Below are 14,206 nucleotides of genomic sequence, written 5' to 3' on the forward strand. Positions count from 1 at the left end.
AGCTTGAAAGCTGCAATACTAATATGACTTAAGCTTTCATTTTACTATCCAACAGTACTGACATCAGTCTTTGTATTAAGAAATAAAAATTATTTACTAATAATAATTTTAAATAAAAAGGAATCATGCTAAAGGGAGCGGGTATTTTAAAAATTTCTTAGCAGCAAGTGTTTTCATATACAGTACAGTATTGACTTTATAGCATTTTAACCCTCTTACGCTGATTGGACGTATTAAACGTCGAGTCAAAATGTCTCCCGTATGCCGATTGGACGTATTATACGTCGACTCAAAAAAGTTTTTTTTTAAATTCGCTGAAAAATACTTATAGGCCTACCAGCCGAAAACTTTTGAATCACGTGCCTTGGGGGATGCTGGGAGTTCACGGATCAAGGCGTTGTTTTGTTTACAATCGTTACGCAGGCGCGCAAGTGCAAATTTCTTTCTTATCAGACTAAAAAGTATTAGTGACACATCTCAAAATTTATTTTGTCACTTTGTCATAATTTTTGCAGTTTTAAATTATCCGTTACATGAAGTATTATATATGAAAATGTGCGCAATTTCATGTAGAATACAAAAAAAAAATATACTCATGATTGTAGCTTTTATCAGTTTTGAAATATTTTCATATAAATAACGATAAGTGCCAAAATTTCAACCTTCGGTCAACTTTGACTCTACCGAAATGGTAGAAAAACGCAATTGTAAGCCAAAACTCTTATATTCTAGTAATATTCAATCATTTGCCTTCATATTGCAACAAATTGGACGTCTCAAGCACAATATTTCAATTTATGGTGAATTTATGAAAAAACTTTTTCCTTACGTCCGCGCGGTAACTCTTCTGATAAATTTTTTGTGTGTGATTGTCCTAATGTTTGCACCATTTTAAATTTGCCGTTACATAAAGTTTTATATATGGAAATGTGCGCAATTTCATGCACAATACAACTAAAAACAACCCATGGTTGTAGCTTTTATCAGTTTTGAAAAATTTTCATATAAATAACTATAAGTGCAAAAATTTCAACCTTAGGTCAACTTTGACTTTACCGAAATGGTCGAAAAACGCAATTGTAAGCTAAAACACTTATATTCTAGTAATATTCAATCATTTACCTTCATTTTGCAACGAATTGGAAGTCTCTATCTCAATATTTCGATTTATGGTGAATTTATGAAAAAACTTTTTCCTTACGTCCGCGCGGTAACTCTTCTGATAAATTTTTTTCGTGCGATTGTCCTAATGTTTGCACCATTTTAAATTAGCCGTTACATAAAGTTTTATATATGAAAATGTGCGCAATTTCATTTAGAATAAAACTAAAAATGATTGAAGGTTGTAGCTTTTCTCTTTTTCGGAATATTTGCATATAAATCACGATAAATAGAAAAAAAACCACGTTCGGTCAACTTTGACTCTACCGAAATAGTCAAAAAATGCAATTGTAAGCTAAAACTCTTACAATCTAGTAATATACAGTCATTTATCTTCATTTTGAAACAAATTCGAAGTGTCTAGCACAATATTTAGATTTATGGTGAATTTAAAAAAAAAACTTTCTATCCCTCTGCGCGCTGATTCGCGGCCGCAAATCTCCAAAATGTGTACGTCGCATTCTCCTAATATTTGCTCCTTTTCATATTAGGCGTTTTATAGAGTTTCATATATGAAAATGTGCGTAAATTCATGAAGAATACAAACAAAAATATTTGAAGGTTGTAGCTTTTCTTATTTTTGCAAAATTTGCATATAAAAAAATATATAAAAATTTCGACATTCGGTCAACTTTAACTCGTCTGAAATGGTTGAAAACTGCAATTCTAAGCTAAAACTCTTACAGTATCCTAATATTCAATCATTTGTCTTCAATTTGAAACAAATTGGAAGTCTCTAGAACAATATTTAGATTTATGGTGAATTTTTGAAAAAAAACATTTTTTTACGTCCGTGCGGTTCGAATTCATGCATCATTTTGTGATAATATTTGTTCTGTGTTGCTTTGATCATTTTACAATGTGTTATATATCAAAATGATCGCAATTTAGTGTACAATACACCAATAAAAAAGTAACTCGTTAGCTTTAACTGTTTTTCGCACAGCTTGATTTGAATACAATTATGTATGAATTTTTTTCTTGTCACTACCATATATCGGATTATTTATATATGATAATGATATTTTTTTTCATTTCTGATGGTTGCATACTAAACTTCAGGCAATGTCAAAATAAGGAGCCAAAAATGAACTCTTAATCTTGAAAACTAAGCGAGCTGTGATTTAAAAAAAAAATTATTATTTCCGCTTCCGCGCTCACTCCAAACCCGCCTCGGCATAGGGGAGACGTTATGGTTTTAAGGGCTCCGGCGTAAGAGGGTTAATACTGATGTACATTATGTAAACTTTGGTTCATTCTTGATTAAACGATAGCCTGATAATTGCTGTATTTAAAAAAATTATTAAAACTAAATTTCAGGTATTTCGATGGAACTTTTGCCAAGGATTGTGGTGATGACGATATATGTGTCAGTGACCTTGATGTGAAAGGAAGACTTGATTTACAGAGACACGAACAGTATTCTCATTACATTTTACGACTTGGTGAGCAAGACACTGTATCACTTCATGTTGAAGTGACAAATACTGGTGAACCTGCTTACCAATCAAGTCTCTTTGTTACTCATCATCCAGCTCTTGCATTTGATCTGAAGGAATCACAGGTAAAAGGTTTTTGATATCTTTAGACAATAGAATTACATAGCCAAGTATTGTGCAAACTTTTATGAAATATTTTTCTTACTGCATATTGCAATGATGCTATTTCTTCAGCAGTCATGGTTATCTTTGCAGACTGGATCTCATCAGTGCTCTTCAGCATCTAAAACACTAGTGCAGTGTTCAATTGGAAATCCTCTTGTAAGCACGTCAGGACCTTTAGTGCTTAGTTTCAAAGAATCAGGATATCCATTTGACTCAAAGTACATTGAATTTGCTGTGGCAGTAAATTCTTCCTCAAGAGAAGAGAATGCTCAAGAACCATTGAAGTTTCATGTTGAAGTCATTAAAAAGGCTGAGATTTCTATTATTGGGTATGCTATATATCAAAGATGTTTGGTAATACCTTTGTTATTCATTCCTCTTTTTTAAGCTCTTTATTACTATCAAGTTGATTGTAAAAATAATTTTTAATCTGTGCAATTTGCAAATTAGTTTTATCTGTAGCCTCATGTATTATAAGTTCAAAAGCACTTATAAATTCAGTGAGCATGTATACCTGATTGAAGATTTACAAAAATAGTTTAATATTACTTTTTCAGATACTGTATTTGTGAACTGTTCTTTCTCACTGGTTCATCTATTTTATTAACCCCGTGATATTTTAGTTGGAATATGTTCTTATTTTAATTTCCTGATCATTAACCACATTTTATGAATTTGATGTACTATATTCACTATATTGGGATTTTAATTTGTATATAATTATTTTTGTATAGGTTTGTGGCACCAGAGCAAGCATTCTATGGAGGAGAAGTTGTAGGAGAATCAGCAATTAAGCATATGGACCAAGTAGGAATGGAACTGACTCACAAATATGTTATAGATAACCGGGGACCTTGGAGAGTAAATCAATTGCAGGTGGAAGTATTATGGCCACATCAAGTAGAAAACAACAAAGAGCAAGGAAAATGGCTTCTTTATATGACAGAAGTACCAACTGTTGATGGTAAATAGTAGCTGAGTTTTTAAATGTTACTTGTGAATTCAAATACTGAAAATATTCAACTATCTTCTAAGTATTCAGTAATAATATAGTATTGTCCCTCATCTTATTGGCACCAGCTTCATTCAAATCTGGGAAAACCTTTTTCTTTATTACCAAATGTTAATATCCTTATACTGTACAGTGGATTGTTGACAAATCTTGTTAGTATTCAACATTAGTAGTTGGTTATACTTACCAAATTATTTACAGCACAGTCATTACAATACATAGTATCAACAGTGTTGGGTGAGAGAGAGAGAGAGAGAGAGAGAGAGAGAGAGAGAGAGAGAGAGAGAGCGAGAGAGGAGAGAAGAGAGAGGAGGAGAGGAGAGAGAGAGAGAGAGAGAGAGAGAGAGATTCACTGTATCTGTATACTACTATGATACCACAGTATACATAGCATATTTTGTATCCCATAAATTATTTATTAAATTATAAAGCAATGCCAGCTGAAAAAACATTTTTTATCTTCAAAAGTTCCATAAACCTAATGCACTGAGGATATGCTAATACTACATATACAATTTCCTCAAGTCTTTCACACTGATTCTGCAGGATGGAACATTGATGATAATGAAAAAAATGATGATTCAACAGAAATGCATTAATGCAGCTCTTGTCACCATAAATATAATACATGTACACATGAAGACATACACAACAGACAGTTGTTTATTAACTGTGCTGTATTACTGTCGATTGTTCCAATAAGGAAAGGAAGGTGGGTCTTGAGGTTCTGCATCAGTGTGTTTTGTACGAAGGGTAGGAAGCGGAGGTGTAGCTGGCCATGGAGCCTCTTATGATGAAAGGAGTGGAAATAGAGGCTGGGGATTCTTGGTTTGACATTTTGGAAATTTACTGTGATTTGTTTGATCTTTTTGCCTTTTCATGTATTTGAATATTGATTTATAATGTTCAATTTCTTTTTTTGCTATTTCCTTATCAAGACTTATCATTGGGTTCATATGAAAGTAGTCCATTACAGCAGTCAACTTACATTACTCTCTCTGCAAAATAATTTATCTCGGACTTGTTTTATGGTACCGCATTTTTCTCTTCATCAGATATAGCACCTATATTTTTGTTGCTCCATCATGTTACTTGCTGTGAACTCCTTCCCACTCGCCTAATTTGCCATAGTCCCAATTTCTTTCATTATTTCTCTGTTATACCTTGTAGTAAATCCAGTGAAGTCATTGATGCATTCTGGCTACATTTTTTAGATTTATGGCCTAGTGAACATTTTTAATGTTTCTCTACATTTCTAGCCCATGCAAATACAAATGGCTTTAGAGCTTGGAAATTTTTTTTCATTGGATAAGAAATATGAATGAGTAAAAAGTTGTGCATGTCCTTATTGTAATATACCATACATTCCCTATTGACAAAGTCCAAAGTATTATAATTTTCTTAAATTTGCAAGTACCTGTTTATCCATCCATCTGTTTGTGTTTTTTCACTGCTTATGCCAGTTTTAGGGATTTTGGTCTTGGGGTAAAAATTAGATCATTACATATAGTTGTGCATTAAAGGAGAGTCTGCGACTTCTTTGTGTTTGTCACATTAACATTGTCAGTACAATTCTTCAAAACTTGGTGTAGGGGTTTCTGTCAAACTTAGTCAAGGGTAGACCATACATAGATGTGCAAATCATCCATTAATGTGTCTGTTATACCTAGTTTGTCATAGCAAATCTTTATGCATGGTTTTAATGATTTCAGTGAAACTTGTTTAGTATTCTTAAAGGAAGTTTTTCTGCCCCTCTGCCAATCATTATAACTTACTACATTTCTGAAGGGTTTTCATTCAAATTGTTAATAAGTTGGCTCTAATGGAGAATGTCCGTGAGTGCATCTGCCATACATCTTTTCATTGTAACTCTGCTACACAGTTGAAAGGCTTTCAGATAAATCTTGATTATCACATGGACATTGTCTGCTTGTGTGTCTGTCACACTTGCTTTGTCATGGCAACTCTTCCTACACTATTGATGAAATTTCAGTCACACTGGGTCAAAGGTCAACCACTTTGTATAGAAGTGCTAGAAGGATCATCCATATGTCTGTCTAACCCTCAGTGTATGTCACTTGTCATAACACCTCACCCTGTGTGGTTGAAGAGATTTTGGTCAGCTTTAACACCAAAGTAGACCATCATATTTAAATGCGCATGAAGGCAGATCACCTGACAATCAATTTTTCCATATGTATGTTCATCAGTGTAGTTATCATGAAATACCTTACTGCGACTTCTACACGGTTGAAGAGATTTCAGTCAAACTGGGTCTGTAGACCATCAACACACACACACACACACAAAAAGTTCAAGGAATAGAGTATATTGTACAGTTTCAAGAAATCATGTCTTCTCAAGTTTAGGAGATGCTGATTTGGTTATGCAAAATATAAAACTTAGTTAACTTGTAATGTTTGCAGACCAAAGTGACCATGTTGAAATAATTTTCTTAGATATGTTCCCAAAAAATCAAACTAGTTTGTTCAAAGTAGTCAAGGATAAAACATTTTCAGTAGAAAACAATAAAAAATAAAACCAGGGATAGTTACATTTTACACTTGGAGGTGACGAGTTAATGACAGCAGCCTGTAGGGCCTTTTCCAACTAACAAATTTGCTTGGAAAAATATAAGTGGTTTATTGACAGGTCATTGTATGCTTAATAGACTAAGTACTGCTGTCATTTACTCATTGCCTTTGGGTACAATTATGTAGTTCTGGCCTGTTTAATTCATAGATAACTACTGCAATCAGTATTTTCCCGTGTCCATAAGTGTTTTTATCATAATTACAATGACATTGAAAGATGAAGTTATTTCAGTCAAATCTGATATAAAAATAGACCATTATAGTACATACTGTATACATGAATAAAAGATTGTCTGTCCATGCACAACTTGCCCTTAGTCATACCCTTTAATATTAGGCATGCATACATTAATAATGAAATCCTCTCGGATGTTGCCAAGGGTAATGACCTTCTCCATGACCATACTACAAATAGTGGCCCCATTTACTGTACCACTCCTATTGCCAAAGGGATTTCACTTACATTTTGTATAAAGGTCAGCCATCATACAAAGATGTGCATGTTACACATTGAAGGAATTTCAGTCAAAATTTGTCCAAAGGTAGGCTAGCATGCATAAATATGCATTAAGGGAGCTCACCCTTCTGCCTATTTGGTTTCATTCATCAGAATTTCCCTAGAGATAAGTTTGTTGATGGTTTCAAGACAAAACCATTAGATACTTAACTGTAGCCTAACCTGCAGTAGCACAATCTCCAAACTCAATCTCAAAGAAAAAAAACAGTTATGGCCTCTGCCTGTTTGAATATGCATCAAGTCCTGTAGCACCCCTGCCAGTGGATCTGTGTATTTTGTGTAAGTTTAACATCTGCAGTCTTAGTCCCCAGAATTGTGTTCAGACCTTGCTTCTTAGTACCTTTATTCTGGTAAATTCATTATCACATTACTTCTTTTGTATAATTAATTCATTTCCCCCAGCTTGATATGGTAATCTTTTTCTTTATTTTTCTTTTTTTTAACTTTCTACTTATACTTTAAATGAGTAGTAATTTTACACCTGGTCTGTTCTTTTCTTTTACTTTTTTTTTAGTAATAACTTTTCTTCTGATATAAACCTTCCATCATAGGTGCTTATACCTATTAGCAGACGAATAGGTGAATGAGTAACTGTGAGATAATACCCCTCTTGAAGCATTTTACCAATATAAAACCTTTGGTCAAATATGGTGTATTTTAAGAAACACTGAAACTGCTTTAAAATATTATTACATGTACAATGTAGAGCATTTAATCAACATTTTGCACAGTGTATGATTTTATTGCATATTTACCATTTTATTATTTTGAAACAGTTCCCACATTTTATGTAACTAATGCCTGTCTTCAGTAATTGAATATTACAAGAAATAATTCCTTTTACTTTATTAAGCTATCTTATAAAAGGAGTAATTTGTATTTTATGTATGCTGATCTTATCACAGCAGAATTAAGCTACATTAATTCTTTCAATATTTCAGGTATTGGTGAATGTGAAATTGATCCAAGTTATGTAAACCCTTTGATTTTACGTCGTCATCCACTCTCAGAAAGTGAATTTTTCACTGGTCTTGAAGTTGAAGGAGAACAAGAGACAACAGGCTTACCACATCCAGGTGGTAAAACTTCTGACACATCACGAACATCATCAGAATCAGATTTAGAAACAACAACAGGAGGTGTAAAAATTACAAAGACTACCACACATAAGAAAGTTACCACTAGTACAACTGTTAAGAAGCAAACAACAAAGTCTTCTACAAAAGATGTTTCAGTGTCTGCAGACAAAACATCACATGGATCTTCCAGCTCTAGTTCATCCACATCAAGGGTTTCCTTTTCTGGTCATAGTGAAACGGGGCCTGTGGATGATGAAGATGGTAGTGGTTACGGTATCGAATCTGGCAGAATGCATGGGAGAGCTCATAGTAGAGTAAGCCGAAGAGTTTATACTACTGAACATAGAACTAAGTTTGATGATAGAGATTTGGGACTGAATGAGTTAGATACTGACTCAGATGATGAAGATGGCGATATTGTTAGTCACCATGAAGAATCTCGCTTCTCAACAAGAACTTCCCCAGACGGAATGACAACTGTGAGAGAAAGTCACCATGAAAGTAGGAAAGAGACAGTCAAAGAGGGTTCTTTTGGGGATATACCTGGTGGGAAATGGAATCAGGATGGCGGGTTTCACCGAGGTCATGATGAAATATCTGTAGACACAGCCAATATTCATGGAAGAACAGATCATAATGAGGGAGTTTATACACATAAGTCAGGTCAAAGAGAATTCAGTCATGGTATTGCTACTGATGATATACAAGAAGGATCTGGTTCACTTAGTGGCTTTGACAGAGATAGATACGGTTGGAGGACAGAGGATGGAATTCATAAGCAAAGAACCACAATAAGGAAAGAAACTTTTAGAACTCATTCAGGCACAGATACACTTGGTAGAGGGGAAACAAGAGCCAGAACTCACCCAGAGGAAGGAGCCTGGGAAGACTTACATTCAGTGGCCGGAGGTGATGCTGCTTCCGGAGTTGATTCAGGTGGTGCACAAGGAGGCTTTAGCTCACTTGAAGGAGACAGAACAGTGGTAAAAACCCATTCAGGGGATACTTCTATAGTTAGAAATGAAACAGAAAAACATGCTCATTTTGGAAGCAGATCAAGAGGTTACAGCACATATGGTAGAGAAGGGATGACTAGGGAAGATTATCCAGAAGTATCAAGGACATATCCAGGAGGCATTGCTGGTGAAGAGCATTCAAGAGCAGGATTTACTACACGTAGGATAGAAAGTGAGCATAGGGGTGAAACCTTCAGAACACATGGTGGAGAAGACCAGTACAGAACTTACGAGGGTTCAGGAACAAGTAGAGATTACAGTAGAAGTGGTGTCTCAGTAGGTGGGCATAGAAGCCATTCAGGGGTGACTAGGGAAGATTATCCAGAAGTATCAAGGACATATCCAGGAGGCATCACTGGTGAAGAGCATTCAGGAGCAGGATTTACCACACACAGGATAAAAAGTGAACATAGGGGTGAAACCATCAGAACACACGATGGGGAAGACCAATACAGAACATACGAAGGTTCAGGAACAAGTAGAGATTACAGTAGAAGTGGTGTCTCACTAGGTGGGCATAGAAGTCATTCAGGTGGGGAAGGATCTTCAGGGACTCATGATTTTAGAAGAGTAAATTCATATGCCAGTGGAGGAACAACTACAAGTAGGGAAGGACAAGTTGATGAATATGGGAGAAGCTCATCGGGTGGATTTGCTGATGGAACTGGAACTAGACGTTTTGACTGGAATGACAGAACACTGGATGGGCCTCATACAGATGGCTATGGAAGAGATGATGATAGATTCAGTCAAGAGGGTACACTTAAGTATAGTCAAACTCATGAGGCTTCAAGACGTACTAAAAGTCATAGAGTAGGAACTGATAGACATCATTCCAGTACCTATTGGAGGTCAAATGGAGATGAAGATGGTAGTAGAAAAGACTCAACAGTGACAAGTCATACAAACTTGAGAACAACTGAACTGGATTTGAATACAGATAGAGGAGAGCATAACCAAGGTCAAGGGGCTGGACACCTTTCATCCCCTCATAGAAGTAATAATTCCTTTGGACACAGATCTGGTGGTTTTGGCTTGCCAACAAGTGATTTTGATAACATGCAACCAGATGAAAATGGTACATACACCCGTGTAGAGGTAGATCCTGTAACTGGAACTACTACTGTTTACACAAAAAAAGTTTATAAAAGCAGCTGGCAAGATAGTTGGGACCGCAGACCATACGTTGAAAGATCTAGTTTAACTCCTGATCCTGGAAATCAGTTTACCAGAAGTCGTAGAGAACTGACTCGTGTTAAACGGGAAAAAGAACTAATAATAAAACCACAGGCCGTTACTGATGAACAGACAGGAAAAACAATGCAAGTTGTAAATTTGGTAAGTACCAATGTACAGTATATGATTTTAGATTTAAGTATTTTTTCTTTTACTAATGATTCTGTTAGTTCCATGCAGAGTGCAAACCCTTATTTTACGGTGTAAATGTAAATGGTCATGGCAAAAGAAATGGAAATTCAATAAAACAGTATTAATGCCTGTAAGAGTGACATCAACACTGATAGCAGGCATACCCTTATTGCTCTTGAAAATCCACACTTTCCTTTGGTCATAAAGGATAAGGATTACTTTCCAAGTAATCCTTAGCTTTTATGATGAGCTTTCTAAGCTCAACAAACAATAACCTGGCTCCCCTACAGACAGGTTTGAAGAAAAGTAGTATTGTTGGCATCAATGATGCCCAGTGGATGGATGTTACTTCTCATACATCATAATGACTACTAAGCTCTCAAAACATCTAATGTCACCTAGAAGAAGGAGTTATGTTCAGTCACTGCAAATAAAAACACAGGAGATCAGAGAGAAGAACCAAGGCCATGAACATTATGGGCATGGCTGTGCAAAGAAACATGAACAACCAACAATTGCCAAACACCAACAAAAGTGAGAGGCAAAGACATTAATAACTAACCAGTGCCAAACACCAAGACAGAGAAATGAACATAAATAACCTACCAGTGCCAAACACCAACAATGAGAGGAAAGCAGAGGAAGAAATGTAAACAGCCACCTGGTGGCAAACAAGGGAGAAGTAAGAGGGAGGAGCAATACAAATAACTCCCCCACCCCCCGGAACATTGCACCAGTCACACCAATGGAGGACACACCAGCAGAAACCCCCAACCTCCCAATCAACACAACCAAGGTGTCTTACATTGCAAGCTTTACAGCAAAAACATTTGGTATTGTAACTGACCAATGACTTTTCAACCTGGAATCTTGAAGCAGCTCACCTGCTCTGTATAATTTGTTTTCTCCTCATACAACATATCCTTTGGAAATTTATTATATCCTATATGGTATACACACTGATGAGAAGGTTATAACAAGAAAAATGGAGAGCTCTATATATAAGCTGAATTTCACAAACAGCAATTATTATAATAATTATTATTGTATTTAGGTGAAGACCCTTTTTCAATTAAGCATGTTCCATTGAAGGAGATTGCTGCTTCAGCTGCATTTATTTTATAGGAGTTCTTTTTCTATTCTTCTTATCACGACTCTTTCAATATTATTTAGGTTGGTGAGTCACACGCATATTGGATGCATATGAAAAGTCAAAATCGATGAATTTTACAAAATTTATATACATATACTACTCAAATCTGGTGTACATTAGATTAATACAAATCTAAGCGAATATTTTATGACGACATTTCTTCTGGATTTGACTTCATCAGACTACTCAAAGCCACAGCCTTGAGAATATCTGGTTGAATCCAGAGGAGACATCAACATAAAATATTCGCTAAGATTTGTATTAATCTACGGATAATGTACACCAGATTTGAATATACGTATATATAAATTTTGTAAAATTCATCGATCTTGACTTTTCATATGCATCCAATATGCGTGTTACTCGCCAACCTAAATAATATTGAAAGAGCTGTGATAAGAAGAATAGAAAAAGAACTTCTATAAAATAAAATGCAGCTAAAGTAGCAATCTCCTTCAATAGAATTATCATTACTATTATTATTTTCCATGGTGGAAAAGCAGAACCTCACTGGGGATAGCAGTACAGTGCAAATTCAGAAATGCAGAATTAAGAGTAAACGATATGAGAAATAACCTAGTAAAACAAACTGATATGAGAGTCGAGTGAACTTGCTCAAAAAACCTTATGAAATAACCAAGTAAAACAAACTGATATGGGAGTCATGTGAATTTGCTCAAAAAAAACTTATGAAGTAATAATTCAACTAGTACTTTAATATGAAGACCATTCCAGAACTTGGTCAGAGGTACAATAAAATCTCTAGAAAACTATGGTAATGAATTTCACAAAAACTAAGGCAAGACAATACAATTAGTGAATTGTTTAAGTCTGGAAGATCCGAATGCATAGGCCAATAAAGAATGTGAAAAATTCTGAATGAAAAAATGAAATTTTTATAATAAAATAAGATTTTAAGTATACTTACCAAATAGTTACATAGCTATAGTTTCTAAAACCGTCAGCAGCTGGAATGTTTGAAATTCGCGGTAGCGCTAGTTTAATTTGGCAACTCACATCCTCCCTGCTTAACTTGACATTCTCTGCAAGTTACAGATACATTATTAAACAAATAATTTATTCTAAAACGGTGTAAAAATGTATTTTCATAGAAACATGTAACAAACTAATTGCCCTCCTCTGTTCCCCACTCTCCAGTTGTCTTTGAGTTTCTATGAAACAGATAAAAGGCTGAGTTGATAGTTGAGACCTACCAGGTCTTATGGCACATGTATTGCCCACTTGTTGAGACTGATCATCCTTCAGAGAAAGTTTGCAGGGTAACATACTATTTACATTAATTTGTCTTTGTTACTTTTATTTTCAGTGGTTAACACTTTCCTTGCATGTGTCTTGGAATGTGTCACAATTATTAATGCAAATGGGATTATTGACACAAAAACCAGAGATGACAGCAAAAGCAAGAATGTTATGAATGCTATAACTGTTTCTTGTAATTCAATGACATTTAATAATATGTATAGCAAAATAAGAAAAAAAGTATAGGCAAAACATCCTTTAACAGGATTTTAGTCCTAAGTCAGATTCACCATGCCTCAGTGGCGTGGTTGGTATGGTATTGGCATCCCACCTCGGTGGTCACGGGTTCAATTCTTGGCCATTCCATTGAGGACTGAGAGATGTGTATTTCTGGTGACAGAAGTTCATTCTCGACGTGGTTCAGAAGTCACGTAGAGCCATTGGTCCCGTTGCTGAATAACCACTGGTTTCATGCAACGTAAAAGCACCATACAAACAATGACAGTTGCAACATGAGCAGTTTTAGTTGCCTGTTCATCATATTTTGCTTTATCTCATTTTGAGGTCTAAATATTATTTGTATTGTGTCATTCAGCAGTGTTTTTATTGAATATAAGGAAAATATAAATGAATTTTTGTAGTTCATAATATATGAAGGTAATCAAAATGAGAGAAAATTTTACAGGTGTTATGGTGCACAACAGTGTTTATGGAAAATTTGTTTCTTATACATAACTCATTAATCTTCAAGATTATTGTACAGTAAAAAGAAAAAAAAGATTAGTGGTAAAGCACAGCATGGTTTCAGGCTAGGCTAGGTCAATTTCAGTTTTAAAAGTGTGAATATGATGACTGAATTGCAAAATTTTTCAAAGACATGAGATGTTTGGTATAAACATAGTTTATACACACACATACATACATATGGCTATGTCTTTGAAACAGTTTCCATTTATATAGTTATATTCATCATATTTTGCTTTATCTCATTTTGAGGTCAAAATATTATTTGTGTTGTGTCATTCTGCAGTGTTTTTATTGAATATTAGGAAAATATAAATGAATTTCATGGGAGTGTGTTAATGTTGTACATAATATATGAAGGTAATCAAAATGAAGTTCATAAAATATGAAGGTAATCAAAATGAGAGAAAATGTTACAGGTGTTATGGTGCACAACAGTGTTTATGGAATATTTGTTTCTTATACATAACTAATTAATCCTTGAGGTCATTGTACAGTATAAAAAAAACATTAGTGGTAAAGCACAGCATGGTTTCAGGCTAACCTAGGTCAATTTCAGTTGTAAAAGAGTGAATATGATGATTGAATTGCAAAATTTTTCAAAGACATGAGATGTTTGGTATAAACATTATTTATACACACACACACATACATACAAATATGTCTTTGAAACATTTTCCATTTATATAGTTATAGTA

The 14,206-nt window shown here is 34.8% G+C and overlaps 1 protein-coding gene across 1 annotated transcript in view; it reads left to right on the plus strand.

Annotated features, from left to right (window-relative positions):
* The window catches only part of LOC135221932 (integrin alpha-PS1-like), a 188,729-nt gene that overhangs the window by 172,012 nt on the left and 2,511 nt on the right, over positions 1-14,206 (plus strand). Inside the window, 4 exon segments of the mRNA XM_064259958.1 lie at positions 2,482-2,725; positions 2,856-3,094; positions 3,500-3,729; positions 7,830-10,321. Coding sequence (XP_064116028.1) covers positions 2,482-2,725; positions 2,856-3,094; positions 3,500-3,729; positions 7,830-10,321 — 3,205 coding nt within the window.

The sequence above is a fragment of the Macrobrachium nipponense genome, chromosome 3, assembly GCF_015104395.2.
Source record: "Macrobrachium nipponense isolate FS-2020 chromosome 3, ASM1510439v2, whole genome shotgun sequence".
Taxonomy (NCBI): Eukaryota; Metazoa; Arthropoda; class Malacostraca; order Decapoda; family Palaemonidae; genus Macrobrachium; species Macrobrachium nipponense.